This window comes from Nerophis lumbriciformis, linkage group LG12 (genome assembly GCF_033978685.3).
Source record: "Nerophis lumbriciformis linkage group LG12, RoL_Nlum_v2.1, whole genome shotgun sequence".
NCBI lineage: Eukaryota > Metazoa > Chordata > Actinopteri > Syngnathiformes > Syngnathidae > Nerophis > Nerophis lumbriciformis.
In genome coordinates, this window is record NC_084559.2 from 41,981,823 (window position 1) to 41,999,415 (window position 17,593).

The 17,593-nt window shown below is 39.0% G+C and overlaps 1 protein-coding gene across 2 annotated transcripts in view; it reads right to left on the reverse strand.

The window, feature by feature from the left end:
- Nucleotides 1-260: 260 nt before the first annotated feature.
- The window catches only part of slf1 (SMC5-SMC6 complex localization factor 1), an 85,739-nt gene continuing 68,406 nt past the window's right edge, over nt 261-17,593 (reverse strand). For both annotated transcript variants that reach the window (XM_061986616.2, XM_061986615.2), the window contains exon 18: nt 261-2,393. In XM_061986616.2, the coding sequence (XP_061842600.1) occupies nt 1,882-2,393 (512 nt within the window). In that variant the 3' untranslated portion in view covers nt 261-1,881. The remainder of the gene's footprint in view (nt 2,394-17,593) is intronic.

The window sequence follows — 17,593 nt, forward strand, 5'->3', positions numbered from 1 at the left end:
CGGAAAATGCGCACGTCATAGTCACCTCCAGTGTTGCTTTGTGTGCAAGTTCTTGAATTCAATTTAACTTATCTGAACAATATCCAGTGTTGTGGTATTTCAATTAACTGGAATCCGGTGTGCTGTGGGGCCCTATTGTAGAGAATCACACCTGAGCCATCATAAATTACTCGAATCTTTAATGGACATGTGAAAGTAAACAATGTGATAAAGAACATTTTACATCAATCAATCTAGGGATCTAGATATCTGGTCAGGACACTCCTCACTTTTTTGCCTTCACCTTCATTGTCCATTAGTTTTTGGTGACTTTATATACTCTGGACCGAGACGTTAAGTCTGCGACATACATGCCGTTTTCCGTAGTCTTCCCCCGACGGCCAGGTAATACAAAGCACACGCTACCTTTTTTATCACATCCACGGGAGCCCGTATTCTCGTTGACTCTCCTTTGACAAATGGACAACGTTTTTCGGTAAGTAGAATTCGAAAGTTCTCTTGCCGTCTGAGAAGTGTTGTATCCGAAATAGCTGCAATCGCTTTCTCCTAAAGTATTCATGTGTGATTTCTCCTTCCATCTGTACATAAATGCATGTCTGGATGACTATACTCCATATTTCCAGTGGTTAGCTCCGAGTTACGAAACCGCTTTATTATGAAGCTGGCTGAGGCACGTTCTTTCTGACGTCACTTCCTGTGTGGGGCGTGGTCTTTCTGACATCACTTTCTGTGTGGTGCGCGGTCTTTCTGGCGTCACTTCTTCTCCGAACTCAGTTTGTAAACGATTGATGAGTCCATACAAAGCTAGGAGCTGGAGATTCAAGAAATACACAGCGCACTTACCCGTGTAAAAAATTATCTAAGGAGGGGAACCTTAAACGATGGTTTAGTGTAGCTGACACGAAGCTTAGGCTAAAAAAATATTTGTTTAAGGAGTTATCCGGCTTAATGTAGACAGGGCCTCAGTCTTCAGGTGGTCCACCCAAGTTGCACAGGTGTGAAGGTAGAGGCCTGACAAAGTGCAATCCACTTCTCCAGGTTGGCGTTGGACACATAGCGAACAACCAAATTGAATGAAGAAGGCAATGTCATACTGCATTAGCACAGAAAAAAAGCATGATGTACACAAGATGCCCCTTTTACATTTCTCACAAATGCCTGCCGAGCCCTAAACCAGCCCTGGTTTAAGATCAGATGTTACCAGACTTTCCACGTAGTCACCCGCGCTGTCATTGCCAGGCTGCATGTGTGCAAGAGTCTAAGAAATATGGAGATTAAGGATTATTTCATTTACCAACACTATCATTTTGTATTTTTTCATTCAATATACAGTACATGTTTCATACTACAAATAAACAATCTAACGTACGGTTTATGGATTCATGTGAAGATGTTTAACATCAAATGCCGCAAAGCATTCTGGGAGAGCTTTCGGAACTTAACAAATCATACATGTGTTTGTAGTGTGAAACGTGGATATTGAAGGACAAAACGCAATAATATAGTGTTATTTAGGGTAACAATTGTACTCAGGTGAAATATTCCTTCAATGCGCAATTATGTTTCAGCATTCCTTTGATTCCTACTCATGCACAGGAGCGCGTGCATTTTCATTTGGAGCATGTCTCGCCACTCTGGTATGAACAAGGCAATTCTTTATTTTGTTAATCCAATCGTACAAACAAGCTTGAGGTAGTATGTGAGTTTAAATATGTACAGTATATCTACAGTAAATACACTCTAACACTTGTCAATAACAATTTCTCATAGTCATATATAATAGTCAATGTATGCATTTGTAACATGAAAAACTGTGCAAACATTTGTCCCCTTCCTAATGTACCTTCATGTGCTCAATTACAACACCAACGTCTTCAACGGCTAATTTCTAAAGTCTTTGTCGACTTCAGCCAAGAGTATTTGTCCTTGAGACTCCAGATTCTCCAGGATCTCCATGAGAAGCAACGTATTCTCCCCTTCGTGCTCCTTCACCACAGCACACACTTGCCCTGACAGTTTCTGTCTGGCAAACTCCAGCAGAGTGTCGGTGTCGCGTACGAGTCTCACCGCTCGTTGGTCCATCCAGCCTTGCGTCACTTTTTGGAGGGAGTGCCTCTCCAGGGCCTGGACCAGTTTGTTCCCCAGGCCGGAGGCCATGTGGCTGGGCTCCATGCGTCCGGGCAGGCCCGTCTCCTGCAGGTGGCACACAATGAGGTGTGCCAGCATGCAAGAGCCCGCCTCCAAGAGAGCGTAGTTCATCCCCTCTGTGGCCTTCTTCAGGTTGGAGTCACCTGCTTCTGCGCTGCGGACAAGCTCCGCCTTCTGACTTTGTGCGGAGACCAAGTCCAACGCAGTACAACCTTTTCCATCAGTCAGCTGGAGGAGCTCAGAACCTGGAGGAGATATTCAGTTCAGATTTTTGTATTGCCTACAAATACATTTTCAGAGTCAGGTAGGCCTGAGTCAAGTTTGTACTCTTTTGTTTGCTTTCGTTGTGAGTGAGCGAACGCCTCTGTGGAAGCTCGGAGTGTGACAGGTGAAGAGCTGCTTTGAAGCCATTTTGGAATCTGCACTAGCCTACAACAGGCAGCCTTGTTTTTGGATTGACTCCAAAAAAATCAGCCATGTGGAGCACATCTGAGCACTCTACTGAGGTCAGCGCTCATTTACCTGCTAATGGAATTCATCTACATAAGAGTCAAACATGAGGGGCAGCTGTCAAGGACATAAGAGCACACATTTGATCAAAGAGGGTGGTGGTGAGTCAGCTTGTTTCCAACAGGTTACAATACAACACAGTAGTGCTGGTGGACATTACCATATTAATCGTAGTACCAAACAAAAATGGCACCTGTACGATATAACTTGTAATATTGTTGTTTGTATCGTCATTTTAACGTCCGGGCTGCGCCAAAACGTAACGGCAGCCATACTGCTACTTTGCAGGAGCATTTTTACGTCACTTGAAATAACTTTACGAGAGTAAGGATGTCAACAACATAGCAGAGCACAATGGAAGCTAAACCAACAAAACCCGAAAAGAAATTGGTGGCAAAAACAGGAAGGAAGAACTCCTTCGTTTGTACTAAAAAAGTCAGACATCGACCAAACAACTGTGGGCTAATCTGTAAAACATGCCGCAATGACTCGTTCCTTGTTTAAGTCTTTCCTAATATTTTACTTCAAAACACCACATTGGGGGATGTAACAATAAATGGTACGAATGATAACTGCGTTAAAACTCCCGACGGTTAGTATTGCTGTTTAAAATCAAAATGACTGAAAACCCGAGATTTATAACTGCACTTTCATAAAATCATGGACTGACTAGCGCCAGCTCGCTAGCTTAAATGCTAACATGAAAACAAAGGCATTAACGACTTTCCCTATTGAGAAACGACGTACCCCAATCTAAACTTATACAAACACATTACCAGGGATGTAACGTATCAAAATCTCTCGGTACGATAATATCATGTTATTAAGGCCATGGCTAGGGTTGCAAAATTCCGGGAATATTCAAAGTTGGAAACTTTCCATGGGAATTAACGGGAATATATGGGAATTAACGGGAATTAATGGGAAATTAATGGGAATAATGCAACATGCTAGATCTTGCAGCATGATTATTAGCTAAAACAACCTGATTTAATGCAAATTCAGTTGAATTTCAACCCTTCACTGTGCATTCCTCCATCACATGTGCAGTGCATTCTTCCATCACATGCACAGATAATTCCCAGCATGCTACACACTACAGCAGGGCTATTGAGGCCCAATGACTTCATCCAGTCAGGTAAGTTTTGATGATATTACTGGGGTAAATATATTTGATCTATGGTATTTAAGTTTAATAGAGGTGTGATTGCTTGTTACTGTATGACTGTAGACTACTCCAGCAGACTTCCACTCAAGCTAGCTAGCTGTTCCTGTACTTTATTTTTTATCGTGCTCTGTTTGTGTTGTGTTGTGTTTGCTCGGTTCTCGTATTATCTTTTAACCTGCCCATTGTACAGCACTTTGGCTACCCCTGTGGTAAATTTTAAATGTGCTTTATAAATAAAGTTGATTTGATTTGTTAAATGATTTTGGGGCCTATATCTCTAGCTAGCTAGGTTTATGTACCACCACAGTCTCATAATGAACCAAAAATATTTCTCCGTTAGCCGTGATGCTAATTTTCTATATGTTAAATCCCATTCATTTATGCTAACAACATTAGCGATCCGAATTTACCTTTTTTGTGATCTGTAAAGTTCAACTAGCAAATACTAAATCAAAACGTGTAGTTTCCTCTGCCTTCTGTTCTGCATTTATTCATCTAGCCTATTTCTATTCATTTGTCCATCAGTGAAATATTTTTAAAGACTACTCCAATTGTTTAGCTGACTATTTATATCTGTGTGTGGCATTGCATTAGTGTTTTACAAGCTTCTCATCTTATTCTACAGAATAAGATGGACGGTGTCCAACTTTGAATAATCAAAAAATGGTCAAAATGTCCAAACTTCCCGAGCTTAACTTCCCGTGGTAAATTTCCGGGAAAGTTTCTGGAAATTTACCGGAAACTTTCCACCCCTTTGCAACCCTAGCCACGGCACGATATTATTGTGGTATATATCCAAACAAAATGCCATAGTGTGTAAAATGAAGTGGCAGTGTGGGTGACATTGAAAACAGGTGTGTAAAGTGTCTTGCCAAAGGACACAACGGCAATGATTAGGATGGCGGATGCGGGTATCGAACCTGGAAGCCTCAGGTTGCTGGCACGGCCGCTCTACCAACCAAGCCATGTTGCCGCATGTCGTCACGGTATTTGTGACCAAAATGATTAGCGTTATCATTTTTATGACGGTATACAAAAGTACTTAAGTACTAAGTTTTATTTAAAATAAATAGAAATGCAATATATTGTTCCTGGCAAAATAAACAATAAATATTGTCCTGAATTCTTCATGGAAATTATTGTTATTTGAGTGTTCAAATATACATCTTGTTTATTTAAAATGGGTCATATTATGATTTTAACACTTTCATGTAGTCTACATAACGACCAACTGTAGTTACTGACAGGGTTTTTTCTGAAGTGTTCCCAAATAGTATTAGGATTAGATGCTAATGTCTCTTATATTCATGCTAGCATTTAAGATTACTAGTGATTAACGCGCTAGTTTACAAAACCTAAAACCAGTGAAGTTGGTACCTTGTGTAATTCGTAAATAAACACAGAATACAATGATTTGCAAATCCTTTTCAACTTATATTCAATTGAATAGACTGCAAAGACAAGATATTTAATGTTTGAACTGAGAAACTCATTTATTTTTGCAAATAATCATTAACTTAGAATTTAATGGCAGCAACACATAGCAAAAAAGTTGGCACAGGGGCATTTGTACCACTGTGTTACATGGCCTTCCTTTTAACAACACTCAGTAAACGTTCGGGAACTGAGGAGACCAATTTTTGAAGCTTTTCAGGTGGAATTCTGTCCAACAGTCCGGGGTCTCCGTTGTGGTATTTTAGGCTTCATAATGGGCCACACATTTTCAATGGGAGACAAGTCTAGTACCCGCACTCTTTTAGTATGAAGCCACACTGTTGTAACACGTGGCTTGGCATTGTCTTGCTGAAATAAGAAGGGGTGTCCATGAAAAAGACGTTGCTTGGATGGCAACATATGTTGCTCCAAAACCTGTATGTACCTTTCAGCATTAATGGTGCCTTCACAGATGTATAGTTTACCCATGCCTCGGGCACTAATACACCTCCATACCATCACAGATGCTGGCTTTTGAACTTTGCGCCTAGAACAGTCCGGATGCTTCTTTTCCTCTTTGTTCCGGAGGGCACGACGTCCACAGTTTCCAAAAACAATGTAAAAGTGTTCTGTGGTCTGACGAGTCCACATTTACACTTTGCATCAGTCCATCTTAGATGAGCTCGGGCCCAGCAAAGCCGGCGTTGTTGTTGGGTGTTGTTGATAGATGGCTTTGGCTTTGCATAGTAGAGTTTTAACTTGCACTTACAGATGTAGCGACCAACTGTAGTTACTGACAGGGGTTTTCTGAAGTGTTCCTGAGCCCATGTGGTGATATCATTTACACACTTATGTTGCTTTTTGATGTAGTACCGCCTGAGGGATCGAAGGATCATTGTATTCTGTTTTTTATTCACGATTTACACAACGTGCCAACTTCACTGGTTTTGGGTTTTGTATTTCTCCATGCACAAGCAGTGTCACTGGTCCGTGAGTTTGTCACGTTTTTACAACTATTTTCATTTAAAGTGGCAATACTACCTAACGGGAGTTTAACCGTGATTGATCATTAATACCGCTAATCATAACATCCCATTTTAACCACATGTCAACTATGGGAAGTTGAGCTACAGCAATTCATCTGTTTTCTGCTCGATACGACAACTGAATTTTCGGGTCTTCGACAATTCCGTTAAAAAAATTCCTAAAAAATAAAAATCGTTAACTTTCTCCATACTCCACCAAAAGCAAATCCTAACAGTGTTTAGCTTGTAAACCAGGGGTGGGCAATTAATTTTTACCAAGGGCCGCATGAGCAACCCGAGCACTGCTGGAGGGCAACACCGACAATATTTCAAATCAATTTACCGTATTTTCCGCACTATAAGGCGCACCTAAAAACCACAAATTTTCTCAAAAGCTGACAGTGCGCCTTATAACCCGGTGCGCTTTATATATGGATAAATATTAAGATTCATTTTCATAAAGTTTCGGTCTCGCAACTACGGTAAACAGCCGCCATCTTTTTTCCCCGTAGAAGAGGAAGTGCTTCTTCTTCTACGCAAGCAACCGCCAAGGTAAGCACCCGCCCCCATAGAACAGGAAGCGCTTCTTCTTCTACTGTAAGCAACCACCCGCCCGCGTAGAAGAAGAAGAAGCGTGCGAATATTACGTTTCATTTCCTTTGTGTGTTTACATCTGTAAAGACCACAAAATGGCTCCTACTAAGCGACAGGGATCCGGTTCATGAAAAGACGCAATCTCTCCATCCGCACACGGATTACTATTTCACAGCAACTGCCTAAAGACTTTCAAGAAAAGCTGGCTACTTTCCGTGCATATTGTAAAAACAAGATAGCTGAAAAAAAGATCCGGCCAGAGAACATTATCAACATGGACGAGGTTCCACTGACTTTTGATATTCCTGTGAACCGCACTGTGGATACAACGGGAGCACGTACGGTGAATATTCGCACCACAGGGAATGAGAAGTCTTCCTTCACTGTGGTTCTAGCTTGCCATGCTAATGGCCAGAAACTTCCACCCATGGTGATATTCAAAAGGAAGACCTTGCCAAAAGAGACCTTTCCAGCCGGCGTCATCATAAAAGCTAACTCGAAGGGATGGATGAAGAAAAGATGAGCGAGTGGTTAAGGGAAGTTTACGCGAAGAGGCCGGGTGGCTTTTTTCACGCAGCTCCGTCCATGTTGATATACGACTCCGTGCGCGCCCACATCACGCTGGTTTTTAATATATTATTAAAGTTTGACTGACCTATCTGACTGTTTTTTTGACATTCCTTTAGCGCAGTTAGATGCGGCTTATAACACGGGGCGTCTTATAGGTGGACAAAGTTTTGAAATATGCCGTTCATTGAAGGCGCGGCTTATAACCCAGGGCGCCTTATGGTGCGGAAAATACGGTAGCTCAATATTATTTTTGATATACCGTAAGATAAATAATAATAATAATAATTACTAATAATAATAATCATTTCATTTAACCTAACTTAACTTTATACAAAATCAGATTGCTTTTGATGGTTTTCTGCACAGGGTTAATTTCTGTCACTTTATCCTGCATTATCCAACATGTTTCCCCGTCAGATTTGGACAACCATCTGTTTTTAAAAATAGTTTTTAATCATATTTATTTTATATTGTTTTTTATATTGGTTTTGTATGTAATTATTTTTTGTTTTTATTCAGTCATTGGTGGAGCTAAGGATAATATTTGAATATTGTTTTTAATATTGTTGTGCAGCACTTTGGAAACATTTTGTTGTTTAAATGTGCTATATAAATAATGTGGATTGGATTGGATTGTCACACCTGCCAGTTTGTCCCATTTCAGTCCTAACATGTCCAAACACGCATTTACCTATGTGAGAAGTCATTACCTGTGGTTGTCTCTTTAATTGACTGCATGGCTGCCAGCTCCCTCGTGATTTGAAAGTCTGCAGTTATCCCACGTAAGAAGATGAGCAGCTGGGCGGTGTCACGTACATCACAGCTCTCATCCAAAGCCAGCGAAAAACAGTCAAAGTCTCCGGCATATCAGCGCAACAGAGTCCCAATAAGCACTCCTTACTAAACTCTCCATCAGAAAACGCCTTACTTTTTCTGGCGATTTTGTGAGAAATGACGAAACTTGTCCTGACAGCTGCATCTCTGGGGTTGTGAACTTTGGCAAAAAGTCCTTGTTGGGTTTGCAGTTTTACCATCAACGCATCAGCTTCCCTTGCGCGCTCTTCATCAGACAGATTCCGGTATTTTTCCTCGTGCTTCGTTGTGTAGTGGCGATTCAAATTATATTCTTTAAACACAGCAACCTGTGTACCACAAATTAAGCACACGGCTTTATCTTTAATTTCTGTAAATAAATACTTGGCAGTCTTGTTGGAAACACGACATTCGTCATCAACTTTTCTCTTTTTAGCGTCTCATCACTTGTCGCTGTGCACCTTCTTCACTCACAGGTTACACCCAGACATACGCCCATAAATAACACTTTTCAAAATAAAAACAGCACAGCACACGCACGACATAGATGTTTTTTAAACTTTATTTTGTAATTTGTGATTGCCGCTGTTCACATTCACTCACAATCCCACATGCGCATACGTCCACACGGAAGTAATACAAATAACGCTTTTCAAAACAAAAGCAACACCGTTGTATTGTACACTCGACATAGATACTTTTTAAAATGTATTTTGTAATTTATGATTGGTCTCACGCGGGCCAGACAGGGACGCACAAAGGGCCGGATGTGGCCCGCGGGCCGCAGAATGCCCAGGTCTGTTGTAAACCCTTCACTTATTATTTACATCAGCGTTATGATGTGCTACTACATAAAGAGATAATTACTCACACTAACAAGTGCCAACATGGTGCAACTACGCTGACAAAAAACATATAAACATCCACACAATGTTGGTAATTTCTTCTTCCAGAACACAGTTCTGTGCTTGGGAGCTACTGCAGGGATGGCAGGTGAAGTGCATTTAGGTCGGTGCTGGGTGTCAAACACTGTACTGGAGATAAATACAACACCTGGGGTATTACACTAGAGCACTGGATAATTACACCATCCTCTCCGTGTGTGTGTGTGTGTGTGTGAGTGTGTGTGTGCCAGATGCAATCTACACACACATACAAAGTGCACAGTCCTTTGGCCTTTAGAGGGCAGGCAAAGACAAGAAATATAAAAGTGAGTGAGTGGGGGAAGGAGTTCAATTGGACCAAAAAGAGAGACCGAGGGATGGAAGAGGATGCAGTGCAAGTGTCTGTCGTCTGAGGGGAGGCTGGGAAACAGGCAGGCCCACATAAACACCCTCTCCTCCCTCCTAAACACAGGCAGGGCGAGTGAACCTTCGCCAACGTCATCACATGTCCATTGGGAGCTGCTATCTCGCACCATGAAACAAGCAATGAAGTCAAAGACGCATCAAAGAAATAAATACGCAAATAAGCGAAAACATTTCTTTGTAACTCACCTCTCAAAAGTATACATATAAACAGAATTAGATGAGGTGGTAATTACTTGTGTGTTAACACCAAAGCACTGGCAGGTAAATCCAGCGAGAATTACTGGCTGACGTTTCGCATTTTTGCCAATAACAGTGATGTGACTCCTAGCTGATCTTATTATAACATTACTATAGTCTAATAACCTAACAATAGCTATGTAGCATGTCATTAGCATGTAAGAACAGTCCAAATAACTATGTCCAGTTACTTAGAGTAGTACTTTTTACCTAATCAGCGTAGACCAGGCATCCCAGCAGGCACAAGACATTGAAACACCGTTGAGAACTTGTTAAAATAGGTCCTGATGTTGAGCAACTCAAACATAACGTTGGAACAACATGCTTTCTGACGACATTTAATCAATGTCAGGTTGTGACGTTGATTTGACCTTTGAAATGCTTTTGACCATCAACATTGTCTCAATTTACAAATACAACTATTTTGCGACATTGTTTCAAAGTCAGTTTTAAAGCACATGTATGTATAATCAACGTTGTATCAATGTCTTGTGCCTGCAAGGATGACCAAAGTGTACCCCAGGGGTCCATTTGCAGTCCACAAGTCATGTTCTTATTGGCCTGGTTTTGCAAAATAGGTCTCCCATAAGTTACATGCATACATTTGAGTTACGAGCCTCCTCACTGCTTGTGGCTGTAGTGATTGTCAGGATGAGGCCCATAAGATTTGGTCCTAAATTACCGGTCTTACTTGATAGCATTGGCTGATACCGTGCTGTACAGTGCAAGTGTTCGCCCATCTGTATAGAATGTTTGAAATAAACTTTAACCATAATCAAATGGACAAGTGATTAACGCAGAAATGTCACTGATCACTCTGTCTGTGCCGAGAGCTTTGTGTGTCTCTCCATCCTGCGGCATTTAAGGCTCACGCACTTATCCCGTCTTCCAACACGGAGGAAACAAGGTCTTAGTGGAAAAGAACTGGCCAATAAAAGCCGTTTTTTTTCACTATCTTAAAACTTGACACAAACTGTATTACACACTAGTAACTACGAGAGTCGGAGGGAATATTGAACAACATATCAATGATTGAAGTGACAAACCTGCCATCCAAAACAATACCCCGTTTGTTGACAAGAACATACAGACATGGAAGCACATTCAATCTATTTATTCAGCAGAGGTAACACAAACCAGTGAACGATTCAAAAGAGCTGCCGTTTGAGCCTACAAACTGCCGCTGCTGGCCTGCGAAGCTAACAAAAACAGCTCAAGCTAAAATGCCTGTGAGACTAAGACTGAGAGTGGACTCGTCCCACGTCACTAGGCAACAAGCACCGTCTTTTAAAGGCACACACACAGACGCACACACTGCTCTCATGAAACTTATCTCAACTGCGTTATGCCAGATATTTTTTAGATGCGTATTATTATGCCAGGTACTTATTATTTACTTTACCTAGTAATTACATTTATTAAAGAGTAATTATTTTTTTGGTAAAGTAAGGAGTAACAATAGTTAATGAGTTTTTGAAATACATTTTCAGAACACAGCATCATGAAGCAGTTGGCAGGTTGGTGCTCCTGGGTAAAATATTTGTGTGTATGTCCTATAATATTGTTTACCTATAAAAAAAAACATTGTTAGAGTTCAATTATGTTCATGTTGCTGCTGACGTTTAAACATGTCTTCTTAAACTAGAGCACTTTATTTCACATTTTGTTCTTGTGTTTTTGTGAGCTAAAGAATTGAGCATAGCTAAATGGTTTATTTTTTTATAAGACTGAAGATTTACTGCACTTTTTTTTTTAAATTGTGCCTATCGTTCACATTCATTATGAAGGACATCAAAGGTCTGCTTACAATGGAGCCTATGGGAGCTGTTCAATTCTGCCTATAGAGCTCCTATAAAACATCCAAACACCTCCATTAGGGTTTTATATACATGATGTAAGTATATATGTAATGTAGTAACATTTATAATAACATTTATCATTTACATATTTTGATCATTTTAAGCATACACGGCACATTCATTTAAAAAAACGCATCACGTTTGCTTTTTTTTCTGCTCAATGTAGACTTTATGATAGCCAACTAACATAATAAAACATCACTTACTGTATAAGGTCTGCTGTCATTAAGATGCTGACAGCTGGGATGTTCATTTAAATGAAGAATGTCTCATTGGAAATGGGGTGGGGAGCGGGGAACAAGCGCTTTTTGTGTCGTTCTCGCCAGTTCCAGGTCCTAAATGGCGGTCAAAGTGTCCCAACTTTTCGGATTATCTATCCAGACGTCTCATGTCCAGGTGAGAGTTATGATTTATGAACTACAGACAACGTACATGGAGCAGGGAAGCAAGGAAACAACAGACCACTCGGTGATGTAAACATAGGCGCTGCTGTAAATAGTTTGTCTCGTTAGTGCTTATAATAACAATATCACCAATATTTAATAGTCAAGTCACAAAATGTAAATTGAGTATTGTTGGCGCTTTTTGAATGGATATTTATTGGATTGTATGGGCGGAATAGTGGAGCTCCCTGTTGCTCCGCTGTAAGCAAACTTTTATTTACGTTTATTTCATATTTAGAATTCATTAAAAAAAAATCCATCTGTTGTAATGTCTTTCATCATGATTGTGAACGATAGGCAAAATTCCAAAAAAAGTGCAGTTCCCCTTCAAGTTGTGATACTATTATGCACAACATACTTTTTTTTACCTGTTGGTTCCTGTTTTTGTGTATTTGGGATCCCCATCAGCCCCCAAAAAACAAAATCAAGGCATGGTAGAGATAATTAGTTACATCAACGGATATTTCCATTTATGGGAGAGGGACAAGCGGTAGAAAACGGATGAATGGATACCCATCCATTCATCCGTTTTCTACCGCTTGTTTAAGGGCCAAACTATATCGGGATATGAGTTTTGCTCTATATGAGGGTTGCAGACGACGTCATGTCCGTTTTCCTTTTTCGCGGCTTAATCCACACGATGGTCAATCACCTTGAGCGTAGCATTAAAACAAGTGAGAGTGAGTGTAGAGTTTGAGCAGTATATGTTGTATTGCTGTTCCAATCGTTTTAATAGAGAGATAGGAATTAGCTTTCATAGAGTCCTGAAAGAGGAGGTTAATAAAGGTAATAAAGTCAGGGAAAAACAAAAGTGCGTTAAAAGAATTGGCTCTTAAAAATATCACTTTCATCATCTTGTGGAATACAATCGGACCATGCTCGTGTCTGCAGTGATCACTTTGTAAAATGTTTGTTTGGACATTTAATTTGTTTGAAAAACTTTCTGTGACGCAATCAAGTTTACTATATTAGCAATTTTTGAGAGCAGAACTAAATGTAAGAAAAGGACAAGAGATTGCATTAGTTTGTGTTGTATTGTGGTTGCTGTGCCTAAATATAACTACAAAGACATGGTTGTGCAAATAAACTAACGTCATGTTAAGTCCTAATAATAAATATTGTGATTGTTGGTCCAATCCACCATATATTTGTTGTCGATTTTCAGAAACTACTAAATCTTAGTGGTTGTTGTGCAGGGAAGCAAAGTGCTTTATTTGACACGGATGACCATATTATAGCATCTTTGGTGATATTCGTCATATATTATTTTATATATATTATTTTATATATATATATATATATATATATATATATATATATATATATATGTATATAGTGTATATATATATATAGAGATATATATATATATATATATATAGAGATATATATATATATTCATCAATTAAATACGCTTATTATTATTAATAAAGTAGATGAATAAATATCTTGTTGGCTCAACATCATATACTGAATCTTGATATGTCTATCAAACATTGCTGAACAACAGGGATATCTCGAGCTAAATAATGAGACAACATATGAACTTCACATCATAAAACATCTGCAGACATGAATTGTAGATGAGACTAATATTTGGAGCAGGAAATCAACTGCAAATAAACATATCTTTTCTTTCATTAGCGTCACAATCACAGCAGCACGGTACTCGTTATGTCAATCAAATAAGTTACTGAGTGATACACGAATAAGTCCAACTTTGTCTTTCACGGACTAATGTTTAATTTCTGGACCCCTCAGATGTAAAGACATGATGTACCTCCAATCTTTTCTTCTCTAAATACTGTGTCAAATGAAGTGAAGTTTTGGTCTTCTTGGTGATGATAAATGGTTTAAATCCTCAAAAAAAAAGTTCTTAAGAGTGTATTATGGTTGTACGGTATACCGGTACTGGTATAATATCGCGGTACTACTGAATCAAAAATGGTACTATACTCTGAAAAGTACCGGTTGCCGGGCATGACGGCGCGTCATCACGTCATAACATTGCTAGTTTTGCGAGCAGAGGAGCATGTTCGACAGTGCACATAGACGGAGTACTTACAAGCACAGTGTGTAGACAGAAAAAGGAGAATGGACGCTTTTTGGCTTAAAAACTAAAGATAAAGGTGAAGTTATAACACTGAAACGCCCTCAGGAAGAGGTGCTTTAAGACATGGCTAGCTAGCCAGCGCCAAACGTCCATTCGCAGTCGGCAGTGGTTTAGCTACTTCTAAATCACTAATCCTCGCCTCCATGGCGACAAATAAAGTAAGTTTCTTACATGTATCTTTATCACTGCAGGACGAGGAATAACTAAACATACTTCACTACACACCGTAGGAGGATACAATAGCTAACCGCTAACAGCAAGCTAGCACCCTGAATGTAAAGAAATGCCATGGGTGGATCTACACCTGACATCCACTGTAATGATACCAAGTACAGTAGCGTATCTAGTCTATACTACTATGATTACATTAATATTTTGTATCGTCACAAAATCTTTTTTCTTTTTTAAAAGAATTCATATGTTTATAAACTCAAGAAATACGTCCCTGGACACATGAGGACTTTGAATATGACCAATGTTTGATCCTGTAACGACTTGGTATCGGATACATTGGTAGTATCATCCAAAACTAACGTAAAGTATCTAAACAACAGAAGAATAAGTGATTATCACATTTTAACATAAGTGTAAATAAAACTTGTTAAAAGAGAAAGTAACCAGATATTAACAGTAAATGAACAAGTAGATTAATAATTCATTTTTACAGCTTGTCCTTTATAATTTTGACGAAATAGAATGATAAATGACACAATATGTTATTGCATATGTCAGCAGACTAATTAGGAGCCTTTGTTGGTTTACTTACTACTAAAAGACAAGTTCGGGACAAAACTAGAGTGTATAAATCCACTCCATCCCATCTTAAATATTTATTTCACAATTGCTTATATATTTGCCTTTAAACATTTCAAAATACGCCCAAATTCAGGTAAATAAACAGTAGCCTAATGAGGCTTAGACCATCGCATGAAACCCGGAAGTGCCTGGATGTCCCTCTCGATCACGTGATTGCAACCCACCTATTGGCCAACCCAACACTCGTGTTAGTGACAGTGCTAGCACAGTTTCGGCATGTTCTCAGTCTTTGAGTATTTCAGTAGGCCTTATGATGGCATTGTGTTTACATGCATGTGTGCACACGTGTGCATAGTTTTGAGTTATAAAAATGAAATTGTGATATTTAAGATATTTCATATTGCTCCTAATTTTTTTCCGTGCTACAATAATATGTTCTGTACTACTAATTCTTTTCATTTAATAGCATCGGTGCTACTAGTGAAAAAGCTAAGCATATAGCCCTGTTATAACTTCTAGCTACTTTGTTTTCCAACCGTGGGAACGGGGAAAGTGAGCTGAAAAGAAGAAGTGGATATTCACTGCCAACACTATTTCTTATTTGAGAGCCTATTTTTCTTTTCAAACAGCATGTTATATGTTCATATTGTAGTGTTTGGTATTTTTGATTAACAGTTTTTAATTTAATCACTTAACACTGATTAAATTAATTGTAATTAATTTTAATGGCTGATGTTGATTTGTGGTACAAGTATTTTGAGTTACAAGCTTGGTCATAGAACCAATTAAGATTTAGACATAGTTAGGGCTTCAGTTGAACAGTCTAGGTACCCAGTAGTGACATCTGTCTTCCTTCATTACCACAGTCGACGCTTATGCAGAACTATTCTTGAGGGAATTTGAAGTTTTGAGCCTCTGTAATGGATTAAAACAAGCCCACCGATTGTCATTATAATCACTACTGCAATTTTTCCCGTGCTAAGCCATGTCTTATTATTATTATTAGGACATTAACTTTTTGAAAAGTTTTCAACATTACCAAGGTTGTAGGAAGGAAGTGCACCATTAAAATAGTCTCTTTTTAGTGTTTAAAAAAAAAAGAGGTAAAAAAAAGCCTTTGACATTGCGAGGCAAAGTCAAATGTCTGAGTTAAGTTTTTTTGTTTTTTTTCATTGTGTGGATTGTTGCACTCGCAGAGCTCCCTGCTTTTATTCTTGAGGTGTAATCACTTAGAGGTGAGGTAGAGGTGGCCTATGGAACTGGAAACGATCAAAAAGCCAACAACCTGCATGAGGATTACAGTAGTGGGAAAAACTAACTCAGAAACTACTTTACAGATTTCTACTATTGTTAGGCGTAAAAAAAAAAGTACAACCAACTTAGTGGCGGTTTGGCACATTTACCGAGAAGGAACAGAATCACAATTTTAGCAAGTTTTCAAGAATACATTTTCCCTTTTGCAATGAGCCCACACATGAACTGACATTAGTGTTTACACTCTACAAAGTGTGCTCGCTTAGCAATGAATTCAAAACTAGGCAATTATTTTGGATCACAATATTTTTCATATAGAATGCTACCTCAACTTAAAAGTGTTTCGAGATAAGAGCCATCTCTCGGCTAATATGCTTTAGCGCAAACCACATAAGGTTTCACCCAAACATCTGGTCTTACTCGCTAGCATTAGCTTATAGCTAGAAATCTTTGTTTTCCAACCAATGGAAGGAAGTAATTGGACGTGAAGGGCAGTGCTGGGAAGAAGCAGATGATATTTATTGAATTCAAGAAAGAAATCATCAAAAACATGACGGGGCAAAGCAATTGGAGCGTATGACTGCTAATCTGCACCATACTGAAGCAGAATGAGTGTAACGTAGCCATGAATGTTAAAATAATATATAAATAGCAGACATTTTCCATTAAAATATGGAGGAGATACAGTAGAAGTCCACTTCCCAAAGTAAATGCTGTGCATTATTAGATTGCTTCTTAAAACCACTGTAGTTGTTAGTAGTACATGCTACTGTATGGAATTTCATAACATTTTTTTAATCTAAAAGTTTGTTTTTCTATTTAAAATGCATATTACATGGTGCTATATTCGGGGCCAAGCTCCAATGAAATTACTTTCAATTAATTCAAATATGAGACCTTAATTTGGGATGCTTGTGTTTTGAATAACGAGCTCTGTCACAGAACCAATTAAGCTTGTAAATTGAGGTTCTCCTGTAATTCCACCTATTACACTTATAACAATAGCACCCTTTTGCTCTCATTGCACTCGATGTGACTTTTTTTGGTTTATTCATGCTTTATTGGCAAATAGTAAATCGTCATGTTTTTAATTTACTCTTTAAAAAAAGTGAAACCCCACCTGGACCTTGGAGATGAAAGAGGCCAGCCTAATGCATCAAGATAAAGAAAAATAACTTTGCCACCATCGCTTTGGTTGTAGCTCCCAGTGGCCTTCACTAAATGTGAGAAAAATGACGTAAGCGTGCACATAATTAAAGATGATGCAGGGTGTAAAACCTTGGCAAACTAATCTACAAACCATTACCCATCTCCTTTGATTTTGCATCTACATCTACAACACTGATATATTTACACAGGTTT